Consider the following 17,674-nt stretch of genomic DNA (forward strand, 5'->3'; position numbering starts at 1 on the left):
CAAACATTTATCTTTAAACCTATGGAAGAAGTGACTTGACTTCCACTGCATGCAAAACTACCCATTTTATAGGATTGCATTAGATACACAAATTCTATTAGGTACTGGAATTAAGGCCCGAGAGTGCTGCAGTAATGTATGTTTTCACTTTCTGCCTAGGTCCACCTGATTGCCTCCAGGCACAGCTCTGCCATGTCTCCACCATGCAACACAAACTTGGGCTACATCCCTCCTGATGGGGGATGGGGATGGGTTGTGGTCTTTGGAGCTTGCATCTCTGTTGGTTTTGCTTACTCCTTCCCTAAGGCTTTCACAATCTACTACAAAGAACTCCAGGCTGTTTACGAAGTCTCCTATGGCCAGATTGCATGGGTATCTTCTATCATGTGTGCTACAACCTATGGAGGTGGTGAGTGCAAAACCTGTTGTTTTTTTTTAATCCATTTTTTCCCTGGCATATTGTTGAGACTCTCAGATATCAACCTATCCAAGCACTCTGGTTAACTTCTGGCACCCCTGCCGTCTGAGGCTAGGTGGGTGGCAGCCTGAGAAAGGGCCTTGTTTTCTGTGGCACCGAAACTCTGGAACTCCCTCCCCAGGGAGATTCATCTGTCTCCATTTATCATTGTCTTCCATCAGTGGGTAAAGACATTCTTGTTTAGTTTGGTATTCCCTCAGTAATTTTCATTGGCTCTCCTCCGTTTATGTATCTCTGTGTTTATATGCTTTGTTTTAAACATTTTATTTATATTTATCTGTACTTTAATACTGTTTTAATTGTTCACTGCCTTGGAGACCCTAAATTGGGCAGAAAGGTGGCATACAAATGTTTGAATAAACCAAAAATAAACCCAGGTTTTTCATTAGCTCAACATATCATTAATACAGGCCATCTTATTTTTTCTTTGACCAAATCTGGTGTTAGTAGTTTGTTGCATTTCAGGGAATATGGACATATTTTTGGCTTTATAAATGTTTATGCAAGCCAAATGTAGGTAGATAGATAAGAAACAGAGTTCTTATCATTTTTCTTTGAGTCTCATAAAATGTGCTGTTCTTGTAATCTTAACATCCTAAACCATTTATATATATTTGCCATGCGGTTTGAACTGCAATACGATAGCATCTTGTGATTTTTTGATAACCTGAAACTGGTCATGTTGAGTTTCCTCATTCCAACATGGATTCTGTGGCATTGTATCTCACTGAGGTTCTTCCCTTACTCAAAACTGGCAATGTTACCTCATTCCCAACTCCCAACATGCACTTTGTGGCTGTAACAAACCGCACTTTTTAAAAGTTTACAAGTGCTGTACAAACAGTTGCAGGACTGTGAAGGGTTAATTCCAGACAGAGACACAGCGCCTTGAGTGACAAGCTGCTCCAAGCAATCTGATTGGTTAGTATCAGCTGAGCAGAGAAAGTCTGGAGAGAGCTGCATGCTGAGGAGAGATTCAGTCAGATTTCTGCCTTGACTGAATGGAGTCTGATTTCAGCTTTAGCTGAGAGCAGTTTTACACAGATGGCAAACTAGAGGGAAGTTGGCAAGAATGTTTGGGAAGTTAGGTGAATACACCCATTCGGCCAAAGAAAGGGGATAGATCTTCTAGTGAGAGAATTTCCCTACACAGTCAAACAGCTTTGAAGAGTGCAGGGATCCTTGGTCTGGTGTAGTTAGAAACTGCCTGTCAGTTAAAAACTCAAGATGAGTGCTGGTGTTTCAAGAGAAGACGTTTGGGTACCAGAAAGAGTGCACCAGCTTTCTAGAAACCAAAAGAGTAAGAGAATACTCAAAGAAAGTGCACTGGAGTGTTTGGGGAAAGCACTGGAACAAAAGCCTCTCAGCATAAAGATTTAAGTCTAGAACTTCCAGTTTCAGCGTTTCACCACTTGGACGCGCCCCGTCTAGCTCTGATGGAGATGCACCGAGACTTGGCTGACAGGACCCTCCCAGGGTCTTCGTAGGAGATCCCAGACCCTCCCAGGGTCTTCGTAGGAGACCCCCAGCCTGGGGAGCTGAGGAGAGCCTCTTCCAAAGCGACGGCCAAGGAATTGAGGCTCACCTTTTCCCTGAAAGCTCCCGTCACTGCAGAGCCAATATGGTGACCAGAGATGAGTACCGGAGCAAGTGGACATGATCAAAAGTTTAAAAAATGCTTCTAAAAGATGCCCAAGGCTCCAAACCGTGAGTTAAGCAATGCTCAAATGACACAATCTTGTTTTGGAAAACTTACTTCTTGTTGATATTATAGCGGGGAGAGGGCAGAAAATGATGAAAAAACCACTCCCCGGAAATAATCAAACGACTCCCTCCCAGAACCAGGAAGTAAACACAGACTTTTCTACATTTCCAAAAAATGCACTGCACCCTTTAATGGAGCAGATGACTAATCTCAACACTAAATTGGACACAGTCCAAAAACAATTGACTCAAATGATAAAAGAACCTCAGCTACAGAGAAAACAATAAAAATGATGGCAAAAAAGACAGAGTATTAACAAAAGAATGGATGAAGTGGATAAAGAAAAATATTCTGACAAAACACAGCTAATACAGCTCCAGCTGGAAAGATCTACATATGTTCTACGTTTCCAGGGGATTCTAGAAGAAAAAAATGAGAACCTAAAGGAACTCTTAGCGGGCGCTTTTGTCCCACTAATGGATTACAAACGAGAAAAATTATTGAATGTGATGGACTTGGCTTATAGGATTTATCTGGCCTTTATAAAGAAAAATAAACTCCCAGGAGAAATGTATTTGAAATTCATGAAACGATCTACCAGGGATCTGGTGCTAAAATCCAAGATGGGGAAGGCTTTAAAAATCAAAAACAAAGATGTAAAAATTCTAAAAGATATCCCCTTTGACGTGAGGGAGAAGAGGAGACTTTATAAGGAACTCACTCTCTTTCTACAAAAAAAGGGAATATCCTACAGATGGTTATTTCCTGAAGGACTAAGTTTCAACTATGAGGACAAAAAATTCAAGACTGACTCTGTTCCCAAAGTAAATAAGTTTTTGGTTCAATTTTCAAAGCCAAATCAAAACAAAAAAGACAAAACTTTCTGCGGAGGAGGAGGAAGATGTCGAAGAATCCTACTCACAGGATTCAACAAGCACCAGCTCTAAATCTTCAGAGACTTCAGAATCTGAAAAAGAAGCAGCCGCTCCCAAACTTTGGACAGGAAGAAATGCAAGAAGAAAAGACTCTGAAACTAAGATAGATGTTTATGCAGTTTTTATTAAAACTATATTCAAAGCTAATTTTTATTCTTAAACTTTTATTTACAATGTTACCTTTATATTAGTAGGTGATATAGTTAAATATGCATGTAGTCCAGATCGTGTCAGCTGTTAGCTCCACCCCCATTTCACAGTAGAATTGTAGTGTATTAGTGTATTAGTGTTCCACTCCCCCATTCCAGTAGTTTTAGTGTTGTAGTAATGGAAAAACAATAAAATCTTTATAAAAACCCCCCAAACATAAAGATCTAAGTCTCTATGAATAGCTTAAGAAACTCTCATTAGCCTCAAACATAAGAACTAAAGTCTGTGCATGTACTGATTTTACCTCAGAAATTTTATCCCTGATTTCACCTGACCTTTCCCTTCTATGTTGAATAAAATATTTTGTTAATTTGGAATATAAAAATGTCTCAAGTGCCATTTAAGTTAAGGGGGGCTCTCGATCCTTCCCTTGGGTTCCTGGGCTAAGAAAACTGACAAAATATGTGACAGGGTGGGACAGCCAGAGTTCTCCAGGAAAGAAGAAAACAAACAACTGGGGCAGCTCAGTCATAAAAGGGGGGGGGATTGAGGAAAACCTTGCCTCTGAGGGAGGGAAGTGGATGGGGCTGTCATAGTGGCATTAAACCTAACTGAGGTCCCTGTCCACCCCAGGCTCCACCCCCTAAATCTCCAGGGGTTCCCCAACCCAGAGCTGACAAGCCTGTTATCACTACCATCACTATATGGTTGGGAAGTAGTGAAAAGCAGTTCCTGAAATGGAAGAGAAGTTGTAACAGTGCTGAAAATAAGTACTTGAGTTTCACTCAGTGATGAGTGTGGCTTAGTGGTCATAAATACATTACAGAGGATGGTCAAGAGGAAAACGAGGAATGTGGTACCCAAATTAACTGTTTCTTTGTTTAAAGTGAAAATACATTTACCTTTGCTAGCCACTAGATCCAGGTGAAGGAAAACTTGTCCTGATGTTCACTGTTATAACTGAAGTGTCTTTATTTCTTTTTGTGAGTGTGTATATGTATCTCTATAGTAATAAATGCAGGCACCTGTCCATCTTTCTGTCTGTGGCAGGCATAACTCATCAGAAAATAAAGATAGGAATCTCAAAATTAGCCACCCATGTCAGGGTGATTGTGGGAGTTGCAGAGCTAAAAGTGAAGGGAATTAGAGCATCCTGACCCATGTTATCTCAAAAAACCCCTAATCCTACAGTTTGCAAAAAAAAGGGATAATCACTCTTGCTGTTGCTTCATCTAGTATTGCTGCATTCTCCTTTGCCAGGAAACAGAACTGCTCCTCTACTACTCAAACTACTGCTAAGTATTGCAAGTATGGCAAGCTACAGGGTTGGTGAGTGGAACGTACAGGGATGGGCCCCCAGTTCTTAATAAAGATATAGTTTAATCCATGTTAACAATGGAATCCTGCTGCAAGTTTGCTAGAAAGTGAAGTTTATGAAAAGAGATTTAACTACAATCTCCATGCTGTTTAGTGAGTGTTTATAATATTTTCAGAGACTGTCTATTTTGGTCATTGTTTGGGTGTTGATAAGAGGGATTTCTGTGGGTGAACCTGTGGTAGAACAGGGAGAAGAAACTTCAGGCAGGCATAACTAAGAAGAAGCATGGTAGAAATAGCTTGGCAGGGGAGCGGAGGGACTTGGACTCCAACCACTTTTTGGACGAGGGACTGGCTCTCACTGAATGGTTCTGGGCCCCAGCAATTGCTCACCCTTGCCAATTTCTACCATTGACCATTAGCACAACATCCACTCCTTGCACCTTCCCTAATGTACTACCGTAGCAAATAATAGGCCATACTGCACTGTAAATGCATACATCTCAGTTGTTCCCATGTAATTCCCACTGAAAGACTGAACAATTAGATTGCAACCTTGCACTCTTTATCTATTGGGAAATCTTGGTGATTTCAGTGGGAATGCACGCATGCAAAGTGTGTTTGCTTTATAATCAGTTCATATGTAATGTGAACACCCTTCTGGCTTTTATTTTGCTGTATCTCTAAAGTCTGAGCACAAAATGTTGTTGACAGTATTCAGTAAAAGGAAAATGCAATATGAGGATGAACTATTGACTTGGGTTCCAAAAGGATGGAGTCTCAAATACAAAATGTTCAGTGGGAGGCTCAGTGGTCAGGAGCAGGGGTACTGGGACTGAACAGGAATACAGGCACATGTCAAGGATGAACCCAAGAATAAACTGATGATGACAAAAGCTGAAAGATTGGCCAGTGAACATACCAGGCAATTAGAGTCAACATGTAGTTATCCCTCAGGGATCCCCGAAGACGTTGGCCTTAGCCCAGGAATTTCACAAGAAAAAATTGATCACAATGAACTAACAAAACCCTTCCCCCAAATTTAATTGCGATATATGAATATACTTGCCTCGCTATGCTTTTATTGTGCTTTAATTGTACTGTCCTTTATGTAGTACATGGAACACCATAAGTAAACCCTTATCAGCAACAACATTATTAATTACATTTTCAAGGGGAGCAAATACTCAGTGCACTTGAGGGGTTAATATGAATGATGAGCTCAGTGTGTGTGTGTGTGTGTGTGTGTTTAATTTAATTTATAATAATGTGGCTATCTGCAATAGTTTGCTTGAATGTTGCAGCGCTACATGGCACTGGGCAACTCAGCTGGAATCAAAACCAGGCTCTAAGGAATACACATGCAAAAAAACACTCCCAGAAAATAGAGTGGAGTTCATGATTTAACAATATTAAGAGAGGATGGTGGCGTGGTCAAAGACATCCTCCTGAATAACAAATGCTGGGGCAGACAACAGGTGGAGCCCTTGTGCAAGTTTTCAGGGCTTTCTGGCTGGCCACCATTGGAAGCACTGTGCTAGACTAGACTGAGCTCATTTGTGATCATCTTGTGAAACCATTCACTGTTGGAACATTGTGCCCCCTTCGTTCTAGGCTGCATCCACTGCCAGAAGGTTAGGGAGACACCTGCAGTCTCAAATGACTGTCTTTTGCCACTTTCGGTATCTGCATATAAACTGCCTTCCTAATATACTACCTAGAACCATTTTGCTCTTTTCCTTCCCTTTTTTGCATTTCTCAGTTCTTTGTGTTGCGTTTATTAACCAATCTACACCCTGTGGATTCTAATTTGAGTGTATTCTCACTAATCTCACCTCATACTGATGCCTTCTCAGCCAAGTGTACATTATCTCTTTAGTGAGTTTGATAGCTGTAGATTAGAAACTGGTTAAAGGTTTAATTTAGTACCCTACAGTGTAATCCTAAACAGAGTTGCACCTTTCAAAGCCCACTGATGTCAACAGATTTAGAAGACTGGAACTGTTTATGATTGCAGTGCCAGTTGGATTGCTTCCTCATAATACATAACGGTTCTGCCTTTTAGTTTAAAAGAAGCATATATGTGTGGGTGGGTGGGTGTAATATAATGTCTGTAAAGATGGATTATGCTGATTTCCATCCAGTTCAGTTAAATAAGCAACCCCCAAGCCCCCAACAAGCTGCTGGTGCATCACAAATAACTTAGTTTTTATATTTTAGGTTCAAACTGTTTACTAAGCATTAAGTGGGGGAGAAAAGTTCTCTGACCAAGGTGGCGCCACAGTCCCCTTGAGTTTAACCTCCTTCCTTCGTCTGTTTACTCAAACATGGTGGAGACAACTACAGCTGCAGTCAATCAAGTGAAAGGGATATAGGAGCGATTTACTGGGATGTGCCGTTTGGTAAATCACCCTCTCCTTTTTAGCAATGCATCCCCTCAGCGTATGGAGAAGAAGTTAGTAAGTCAGAGGCATAACAATCCACCAAAGCAGAATCCGGCTGGAGCTTAAAGAGTATCTTTACTAAAACAAGAAATGCAATGTAAAGGGCTTGTGGGGGGAGGTGTGATCATAACAATGTCAGCCGCTGTGAGTGTTGTAGACCACAAGCACAAGCAGATGAGGCTGTGGGATGGTGGGTTGAGTGAAGGGAGGCATAAAAAAGGAGGATATCAGACAAGGGATAATGAAAGTCTTAAATCTGTATTCCCTAGTTGTAATCAGACTTACATCTCCAGAGATCATGCCGGTTAAGCTCCCCCTATGTTCCTACAAGGGCAAAACATCCCACAAGCAGCACTGGGTACTCTTGTGGAACTCTAGAAATGTCCCCTGAATTTCCTTGATGATGGAATTTATAGTGGCTGGGCCAGTGGTCACCTCCCAACTGAGACTGAGGAAGGAACTTTGATGGACAGTTATTTCTCACTAGAAGGGCCACGGAGCCTGGGTGGGACTTTTATCCCTTCTCAGACAAACAAGCATCTTTCTTCATTATGCAGAGACTGCTCACAAACTGGAGGTTCTGCAGTGAGGTTGAAAGGATTTGAAGAGTTCACACATGAAAGGGAAAACTGTATGAAGTAGGGGGATTATTGGCTGTTAAGAAGAAATTTTTTTTTTCCACTTGTGCTGTGATTTCCATTACTGAAACTGTATACATGCAGCCTATAAAAGTTGTGAAAATCAATGGTCTGGTAATACCAGCAGGTGTATTGCAGTGGGCTCTTCTGAACTTACTCTCTTATGTGGGGACCGCTCTCCAACTCTTGCTCTAACCTACACCGCAGAGTTGTTGTGACAATAAAATGAAGGAGCAGATAGTCAGGTATTCTGCCCTGAGCATTTTGGCAGAAGGGTGGGATAAAAATGTAAGAGATAATTAAATAATCTTACTCTGCTTCTGAGAATGAAAGTAAAGGATAGTTATACCTTGATGGCTTTTCTATTAGAAAGTCAGTGTGCAATTATAATGAAGTCTCTCTATCCCACACTCTTAAAGTTCAAATCTTTGCTTAGCCACAGAAGTCACTGTGCCTCAGGCTGTTCTGAGAATTAACTGTGATGATCTCATGTATGCCATCCTGACCTAACTGGAGAAGGGTGGTATAGAAATCTGGTCTGGCAAACAAGTGAAATTGATTTCTCAGATGATGTTACCAACCTCCAGGTGGGGCCTGGAGCTCTCCTGGAATTGCATCTCCAGACTACACAGACCAGTTCCTGTAGAGAATATGGCAGCATTGGAAGTGGATTTTATGGTATCATTTTCTTAACGAGCTCTCTCCCTTACTCAGATCTGGATTTTCCCATCCATATGGTAGCCATTTTCCCTGACCTGTCCCTTCAACCACTGTTGATTCCACCCACCACTGGCAGTGGCTCTCCAGGGCCTTTCAGATTACCTCCTGTCTGAAGCCTTAAACTGGAACTTTCAAGAATTCAACCTGAGCCCATCTGAATGTAAAGCCTTGTACTGAGCAATGGCCACTCCCCTAAGCCAGAGTTTAGCAAGTCTGGTGTAGTGATTAAGTGTGCGGTCTCTATTCTGGGAGAACTGGGTTTGATTCCTCGTTGCACCTGCTGGATGACCTTGGGCAAGCCATAGTTCTGGCACAGCTGTTCTTGAAAAAGAGCAGTTTTTGTCAGAGCTCTCTCAGCCCCACCTACCTCACAGGGTGTCTGTTGTGGGGAGGGGAAGGGAAAGGAGTTTGTAAGCTGCTCTGAGACTCCTTTGGGTAGTGAGGGTTAGGGTATAAATCCATCCTCTTCCTCCTCCTCTTCTTAAATCTTGATTGCAATCAGTTGGTTTTTCTTCAAAGTAATTGTTGTTAGGATCATGGTGCAAGTCGTTCGGTGGGTTGCTGACACATTTGAATGCACTAATCCTGACATATATTGATGGTTGACAAATGAGTAGTCTGATTTTATGCATGTTCACTCAAAAAAAAGAACCCCACTTTTGTTCAATGTGACTTACCTTTAAATGAATACAGATCTATAACATTGTAAAATATATGCTTAGAAATAATGTGGTACAAATAACCTCTGAAATAAAGTTTTGAGGCATGCATATTGTTTCAGAAATATACTTAAGGCCCCTGGTAGGTATTTTATTTAATAAACACAGCTGCTAACCAGCTAGTATGTTATTCGTTTGTCCAAACTTTTACCATATTTTTCTTTGTTGGAGGAAAAGCCACTAATCAGAGGAAGGCTCCTTGGAAGATACTTTGATTCCACCCCTTGTATTTGAGAAACACAATGGTCAAGGAAGGCTGAGTAGCCCACACCAGTCCAAGCTTGTTAGTCTCTGGAAGCTAAGCCGGGTCAGCCATGGTTAGGACATGGATGGGTAACCACCAATAGGAAACTACCTCTGCTTATCTCTTGCTTTGAAACCCCATGAGAGATTGTCATATGTTCGTTGTGACTTGAGGGCACTGTTATAATTTTCTTTTTTTAAAAATCCTCTCTGTGAAATGACACATCAAACAGTGGCTCTCAAACAGCCAGGTTCCAACATTTTGAAGAGGATGCTCAGCTAATCTACATGGCCAGCAAAGACCCACGGTTCAGCCCTCAAGTACAACTGGTACTAAACTTTGTGTATTATACCGGTTCAAGTCTTGAGAGGCAAAATTGGCTGGAACAAAATCACAGAGTACCCAAAATTCCACAACACAGGGTGCAAGCTTTAGATTTTGCAAGTTTAAAAGATTTTTAAAAAGAGTGGGAGGGGGAGATTAAAAATTTAGATGTTTCAGGCTATGATCTTTAGGCTAATGGTCTGGGGCTTCCTGCTGAATATAACAGTGAGAGGTATAGCCAGTGACACGCACTGTAATGTTCAGAATGGCAGGCTAGGATCTGGGAGATCCAGGTTCAAATCCCCCCCCCCTGCAGTTAGGACAGCTCACTTGGGTGACCATGGGCCAGTCACTCTCTCTCACTCTCAGCCTAGCCTACTTCTCAGGTTCCTGGTGGTTGTGAGCTGCTGTAAGCCACTTTGAGTCCCAACCAGGGGAAAAGTGAGGTATAACTAAACAACTGAATAAATGAACATTGTAGCAAGGCCAGATGCACTGAAAAAGTGTGTATACACACGAAAGCTCATACCTTGGCTTGAATAAACCTTTGTTGGTCTTAAAGGTGCCACTGGACCCTAAATGTGTCCTACTGCGTCAGGCCGACAGGGCTGGCCACCTGGAACTATCTGCATCAAATAATACATGAGCTGTCCCCTCAGTTTTTCCTATTTCATATGAAACAAACCTATCCAAGAGTAAAGCATCGGCATGCTTATGGTGCACTGGAGAAAGGGTCAAGGCTAGGGTTGCCTGCTCCAGGTTGGGAAATTCCTGGAGATTCTGGGGATGGGTCCCGGGAAGGGCGGGGTTTGGGGACAGCAGTGGCCTCAGTGGCGTCTCGTGCCATCGAGTCCCCCCTCCAACGCAGCTATCTTCTCCAGGGAGAACTGGTCTTGTTGTCTGGAGGTCAGCTGTGATTCCAGGAGCTCTCCAACCCGCCCCCGGAGGTTGGCAATCCTAGTCTGGGCTTGGGTTTACAAAGAGGCGCTATCCCTCCCCCCCCCCCAAACAGCAACTCCACTTTTCTAAAGTTTACCCAGCCCAGGCACACACACCCCGCCCACATGTGACCTTCACGACAGAGGACAGACTCCCAGCGGTGCCATTCCACGGGGTTCCCTCCCCCCCTCCCCAAGCGACCCAGAAAGAGGCGGGGCCGAAGGAGGAAAGTCTCCCCCACCGGGCGGCCAGGTCGAGGGGCGCCCAACGAATCTCACGCTTTCCTGCCCCGGCCCCTTCTTCCCTGCGCTCCGAAGTCCAGAGGAACCTGCTATTGTCCCGGCTGCATGCCCGCCAGCGGTCCCGAGCAGGAGTGCCAGGCGCTCCCAGTAGGTGCCTCACCGGTGCCGCCTCCTCAGCAACTGGCCGCAAATAAAACAGCGCGGCGGCAGCTGGGACGGCGGGAACAAGCCGCGCGCGGGGGAAGGGGAGTCCGGACACGTGTGCAGCGGGAGTGGTGTGTGCACGCGCGCCGTCTGACAAATCCGTACGTCTTGGTCTAGGAGACACGTGGCCGGTGGGTGGGTGGGGGGAGTGAGATCTTGAGAACTGGGAAGTTCGGTGTGTAGGCACTTCAGCAGTGAGTTGCTTTTGGCGGCCGGCTCTCCGGACGTATGACAGTTGCGGTGAAAGGTACACTTTTCCGATTGTAAAGTAACGTCTATTTAGAAGCTGACCTTTCAAAGAACGGATTGCTTGACAGGGAGGGATTCGGCCTTCGGGCGGCGTCCTACTTTGTCTCCCTCGGTGTCCAGTTCGTGCACATAAAACGAGGCTCTGTGAAACTCTGGAGGGTATGTATCCAGGGATCTATGTTCTGTTGGTTATAGGTATGACAAAGGACCTGGAGCCTGCGTACTTTCTGCTGATGGTCGAGTACCAAGGAAAGCCCTGTAGCATATTCTATTTCTTTTTAAAAAATTGTTCCGTAACATTTGAAATAGTACACAACAGGGCTTTCTTAGTGGTAGTGCCATTCCTCTGGAACTCCCTTTCAAGGGAGTTCTTCATGGCCCCTTCCTTGTACACTTTTGGCTCCTGACCTCCCTCCCCCAGCGTTGGTTGTGACAGTTGCCGAGTTAGCATTTATCTGTGCAAAGGAAAGTAGCATTTTTATTGTGTTGTTAATGTAATACACCTGTTCTCATTATTTCTTTGCACATCAACTGTTTACCGTCATCTGGGCTGGAAAATCTTGTACAGAAACAACTAAATAGTCTGTGTAGGCCAGCGTGCTGAATGCTGTCTTTATTGCACAGAAATATGAGCTTGCTGAGCAATAGGTGCCATGAGTGCTGCACAAAGAAATCTGTTTTGTAAATGGTACAACATGAGTGCGTTTGCTTTCTGTCATGTTTTATATGTTCGTTTTATGTTTTGTGTACTGTCATAATACTTTTGTGTCTATATTTATGATTTGCTGTGTAGTATGTCTGTCTGGTGCATATGTTATGTAGTGCATACATGCTGTATATGCAAAATTCCTGTGTAGTATATGCATTTATTGTGTGTATGTATTTGTATGTGTCTGTCTGTCTGTCTGTCTGTCTATCTATCATCTCTATCTGAACAGCTTTGCAACTTTCAATGTTCCCTTTTTCTGCACTCTATATTCCCCGTGTGGAAAATCTGCTCTGCATACGGCCTTTGTGTCAACATTTGTCAATATTTGCTTGTTTTGCAATAGTGTCATAAGAAAGAAACATTGCAATGGTATCCGTTGCCAAGTATGCCAAAGAATTTTGGGGTTTTAACCACAACTTGAGAAACTTTCTTTTTTTTGTTACTCATATCTTTTTTTTTTAAATGTTCTACAGTCCTCTAAAAACTGCTTTTTTAATTGACTGAGTTTTGGTATTCTAACATCTTCAGTTACCAAATATGTTAAACAAGAAGGGTTCAGGCAACTAACAAATTACATGGATTTCAGCAAATTTAGAAGGGTGCAGTTCTGCACAGGATTACAATCAATGTACTCGGGACATGTAGTTTGTATTATACATGTGTGAGAGGCTGGGAGGTTTGCAGTCAGGTCTTCCCTGATAGAGGTGTGGAGAGGCATTTTTAAATCTTCTCACCTGATGCTTTTATATAGCCCTTTAAATTAAGAAAAAGTAGAGAATCTGCCTTTTTCCTTTTTAAATGATTCATGACATAACAGTTGAGCTGGTTCCAGTTACTGAAAATATGTGGGGATGGAAGGGTTAAACTTCTTCTCTTCTTTATTGTTCCAGTCTGAGTTGGGCTGTGTAAGACTGTCAGTTCCTTTTAAAAGATCTGTTATCTACATCGTGTTTTTACTTTCCACCCCTGAAAGGCACCCCATACTTTTATAACTGACTTAAAAGTTTTAAAAAGTTTTTAAAACCCTGACTTCAAATGTACACTTCATTAGAAATAGGAAGGAGTGTTGTACATATATGCCCTTCTTGCTATAGGTGTGCATTCAGCTTCTGTGTATCTCTTTGTGTCATTTGTATATCTGTTTTCTCCTGTGTACCATGAATATGCATTCCATGCAAGGAGCTTTTTTTTTTTAAGCTTGTGTTCAGAATTTTGTATCAGTTGTGGGTTCTGCTCCATATAATATTTTGCTATCTATGGCACAAGTGTTCTGCAACTTCTGTACTGTAGACTAGCATGCTTGTATGAGCTTACAGATGCACATGCTGATGCTCTGTGTGCATTCTATATGTTACAGAAAAGAAACCTGTGCATCAGGTTTGCTGTAGGTGCGTATGTTTTTCCTTTTATGTAGCATGAATATAATGTTAAAGATAGCCACCCACTTCCCCACAGTTTAGTAGTTTTACATAAAGGGGGAGAAAAAAGCACAAGCAAATCATACTTTGGGCCATTCAGAATAGTTTTCCTGGTGGTTAAAAGCAGTTTGTTTTGAAGCATGGCATAACATGGTTGTATACATGTTTCCCGTGCATTCCATACACTATTAAATGTATTTGTCGGTTACAGACAACAGACGGCCCCGGGGCCGGCCCCAGCTTATTTTGTACCCTAGGCGAGGATCCCTTCTGGCACCCCCCCCCAGTGCGCCCACCAATTTTCAAGGCTGGGAGGGTGGGGTGTGGAGGGAGGGGCCCTGCACTGGTGCCAACCTCCAGCCGGGGCCTGGAGACCTCCCTGAATCACGACCGCTTTCCAGAAGAAAGGGGCCGCTTGGGGAGGGTGGGAATGGGGGACGTTCTGCCCCGCGGAGCTCCCTCCCCTCCCCACCACCTCCCACAGATCTCTGGGAAATCTCCAAACTGTTTAACCCGTGCATTTGCAACGGCCGGCGCACTTGCTTCGCTCCGTGCCACCGCCAGTCCTGCTATCCCGAGGCAGGAGGAAAGGGAAAGCCCAGCAGGATGTCCTGCTGCAGCTGCAGGGAGAGAGGTGAGATTGAGATGCTGCTGCCACTGCTGCGCCCTGGCTGGAGGTGAGCGCATGCCATGGGGGAGCCTCCCTCCATGCGCCCCAGCGATGTTCCCGGCCCGCAAGGCCCGCGAGGCCGCACAGCCAGGTGGAGCCACGCCAAGCCTGGAGGCCCCTCCGCCGGCACCGCTGGTGCCTGTGGCCGAGCTGAGCGACACCGAGCTGGGCGGTTGCAGCAAAGAGGAACTAGTGTGCTGCCTGCGCCTCTTGGGAGAGCGGCGGTGGCAGGAGGGGCGAGGAGGGCTGGCCTCCTCTTGCCCCCACCAGCCCTGGTGCTGAGCAGGAGGACTCTCCCGTGCAGCAAGGAAGGGAGGGAGGGCATGCAGGCCCCTGGCCCGACGCCCCCATGATGGCCCTGCGCTCTAGATGAAAGTGTAGTTTGCCTACTGAGCGACCCGGCCCTGGACGGGACTCACACATTTTGCATATGTTTTCCATAATTGATGCTTTTGTGCAATAATTCTAAACAAATCTGCATTCTTTGGGGTATGAGGTGTGAGTGCATTTGTGTGTGGGAACCATATTTATTTTCTCACCAAATAATGACAATGCTAGAACACGTACAAGTCCTCTAAAGTCAAAGTTTTTTCCTGAGAGGGCTTGGTGTGATCTTGGAAGCTCAGCAAGGTCAGCCGTGGTCACTAGTTGGATTGGAGACCACCAAGGAATACCTGGATTGATATGCAGAGGCAGGCAATGGCAAACCACTTCTAAATGTCTCTTGCCTTGAAGACCTCATGGAGGTCACTGTAAGGACTGCAATTTGACGGTAAAACAAAAACAAAAATTGGCATGTCAGATGAGTCTCACATTTATTTATTGCAAAACATATTATTCTCTTGCTAGAAAGTGATTATTTGTAGTAAAATTTGCAATACATGTGACCTTCTGGTGAAATTTGCATGACTCTTTAGATGAGGGTATGAAAAAACATCAATCCAAAGTGGAAGAAACCCTTGGGAAAAGTAGATGGATTGAATTGAATTGCTGTCTCATTTATATGTGTAGTCAGTCACCTTTGTTCAAGAGCAGTTGCCTAGAGACACAGAACTGGGAGTTATGTGGCCTTTGGGTCTTAACTTAAGTTATAACCACCATTGAAGTTAATTAAACCAACTACCAACTACTAAGCTATCAGCTACTAAACTACCATCAGAAATTTAGAACTGGTTTCTGTATGTTATATTAACGCAAAGTTTAATATGAGGTACACAAAAAACAATCTGGATGTGTATTAGATTAATATGGTTGCCAATTCTGGTCTGGGGAATTGCTGGAGATTTTTTTTGGGGGGGAGTAGGGGCCCCTGCCCCGAAAAGCCTAAAGTGCCACCCCCAATGCTGCCTTTTGCGTGGTCCCTTTTGCTTCTCCCTAGGGTAGCGAAAAAGACCACTCAAATGGCTGCCAGCCATTTCAAGGCCAGTTTCACTCCTCCCCGCTTCTAATCGGGGAGGAGGGGGGAAACTGATCACTGAAAAGGCTTGCAAGCCTTTTCAGTGATAAGTTTTGCTCCCCCCCCCATTTAGAAGGTGGGGGGAGCAAAACTGACTATGAAATGGCTGTGTCGGGGGTGGAACATCCATTTTTTGGCCACTTCTGGAAATCTCCAGGCACCACTAGAAGGCTGGCAACTCTGCCTGAGTTTTGCTGCTGATTTTCCTGAGGGTTGCATTTTAAAGATTTGCTCATATGACAAATTTCAGCATCTAGATAAAGAGTTCATATATTGCATAGGTCATTGGTTTGCCGTCATTATGGGGTTCATTCCCCAAATATTCTCAGATGTTGGCAAGGTATTTTAATAATATAATAGGTCATGAGAATTACACAGAGTGTAATATAAGCCTTATGTAACTATAAGGCTTCTTTGAGATGACCATATTTGAACACATGAGTACATGAAGCTACCTTATACTGAATCAGTCCATCAAATTCAGCATTGTCTACTCGAGACTGGCAGCAGCTCTCCAGGATCTCAGGCTGAGGTCTTTCACATCATCTACTGCCAGGTTCTTTAAACTGGAGATGCCAGGGATTGAACCTGGAACTTTCTGCATGCCAAGCAGATGCTCTGTAACTGAGCCACAGCCCTCCCCTTATTTGACCATGTCTATCCTGAATGTAGTATACAAAGGCATGTTAATGTTAGGATCCCGGTTTTTGAGTCCACTGAAATAAACTAGACATGTTTACAACAAAATGATTTTATGATTGCTAGAAATATCTATTATGTCTATTGCAAAAGCGTCAGGAGTTTAAAAATCTTACTGCTGAGTAGAGAAATGAATTAAAAAAAGGAAAAGGAAGAATAATGTGTGTGAAAGACTCTGACTGAACTTCCTGTGTGAATGTGATACAACCTGATTTCGGGTGTACACTTTGTCTTTCAGGGTTTCCAGAGATATCCTTTCGGGGACTTAATTTTGCCCTGACATGCCTCCTACAGCAGTCACAAGAATAAATTATACCCCTCCAGATGGTGGATGGGGATGGGCAGTGGTATTTGGAGCATTCGTATCCATTGGATTTTCATATGCTTTCCCTAAAGGTATAGCAATATTTTACAAAGAAATCCAGGATTTCTTTGACACATCGTACGGTGAGATTGCATGGGTTTCTTCAATTATGTTGGCTACTACCTATGGTGGAGGTAAGTAAAACAAAACTCTGCTTTGTTGCACTTTCTATTAGGAGTGTACTGCATGTATCTCCCTATTAAGGTTACAATCCTAAACACATTTTTATAAGAATATGCTATTGAAAGAGTCAGAGCTTACTTTGATGTAAATATGCTTAGGGTCAGGGTTTGAATACAAAAGCCAGTTAATCACACAAGTAAATATTATTCAAATGTATCTTTTAAGGTTGTGAAAGATGCCCTTGGATAGTCATGATTCAGAGATTTGTTTTGTTGTTGGAACTATGCTGGTAGGATAGCTAACTAGTGGACTGTACAGAATGCTAAACAGCAATAAGAAAAGTCAAGGCAGTAGGTACGGAAGACTGGTTTTATATAATTAGGGGAAGCAAAGGTTTCAGTGGTACTCCTAGAATGCTTTTACCACGTCTCACTGCATACATGCATGTTTATATAAATAAAATAAAATGTTTACTTTTGGGGTAAATCCTCAATTTATAAATAACTGGTATGTGTCATTGATAACATGTATCAGGAGTTTGTGTGCTCCCTTGGGACAGTATAATGCTTCAATCTAGGACAAAATATGTTCCAGTGTTTGTTCTCAATGTGGAAAATGAGAATGATAACAGAGCCATCATGAGGATGATGGAGATGATCATTTGTAAAGCTTTTTGCACAAACAAAGCTCCATATGAATTAACAATGAGGCCAGCCCTTGAAAATACTGAGAGTGGTGTTAAAGCATTCAAACTGCATGCTTGCAAGACTGAATAATTCTTATTTCTAGAATCTGGGATTTCACTTGCGGAATTTGTAGAAATGGCAGTCGCTTTTCAAATGACAAATGATGAAATGTCCCTGGAATGACTAATAGCATCAACAATCCTTTTCTGGACTTCTCTAAGGTGGTTTCTGCAGTCACTTA

General features: G+C 43.2%; 1 protein-coding gene across 1 annotated transcript in view; it reads left to right on the forward strand.

Annotated features, from left to right (window-relative positions):
• Window positions 1-11,230: 11,230 nt before the first annotated feature.
• Window positions 11,231-17,674, forward strand: part of LOC107111962 (monocarboxylate transporter 2-like) — a 56,062-nt gene continuing 49,618 nt past the window's right edge. Inside the window, exons 1-2 of the mRNA XM_015413009.1 lie at window positions 11,231-11,306; window positions 16,499-16,758. Coding sequence (XP_015268495.1) covers window positions 16,542-16,758 — 217 coding nt within the window. The 5' untranslated portion in view covers window positions 11,231-11,306; window positions 16,499-16,541. The remainder of the gene's footprint in view (window positions 11,307-16,498; window positions 16,759-17,674) is intronic.

Source organism: Gekko japonicus, unplaced genomic scaffold, assembly GCF_001447785.1.
Source record: "Gekko japonicus isolate JY-2015 unplaced genomic scaffold, Gekko_japonicus_V1.1 scaffold2420, whole genome shotgun sequence".
NCBI lineage: Eukaryota > Metazoa > Chordata > Lepidosauria > Squamata > Gekkonidae > Gekko > Gekko japonicus.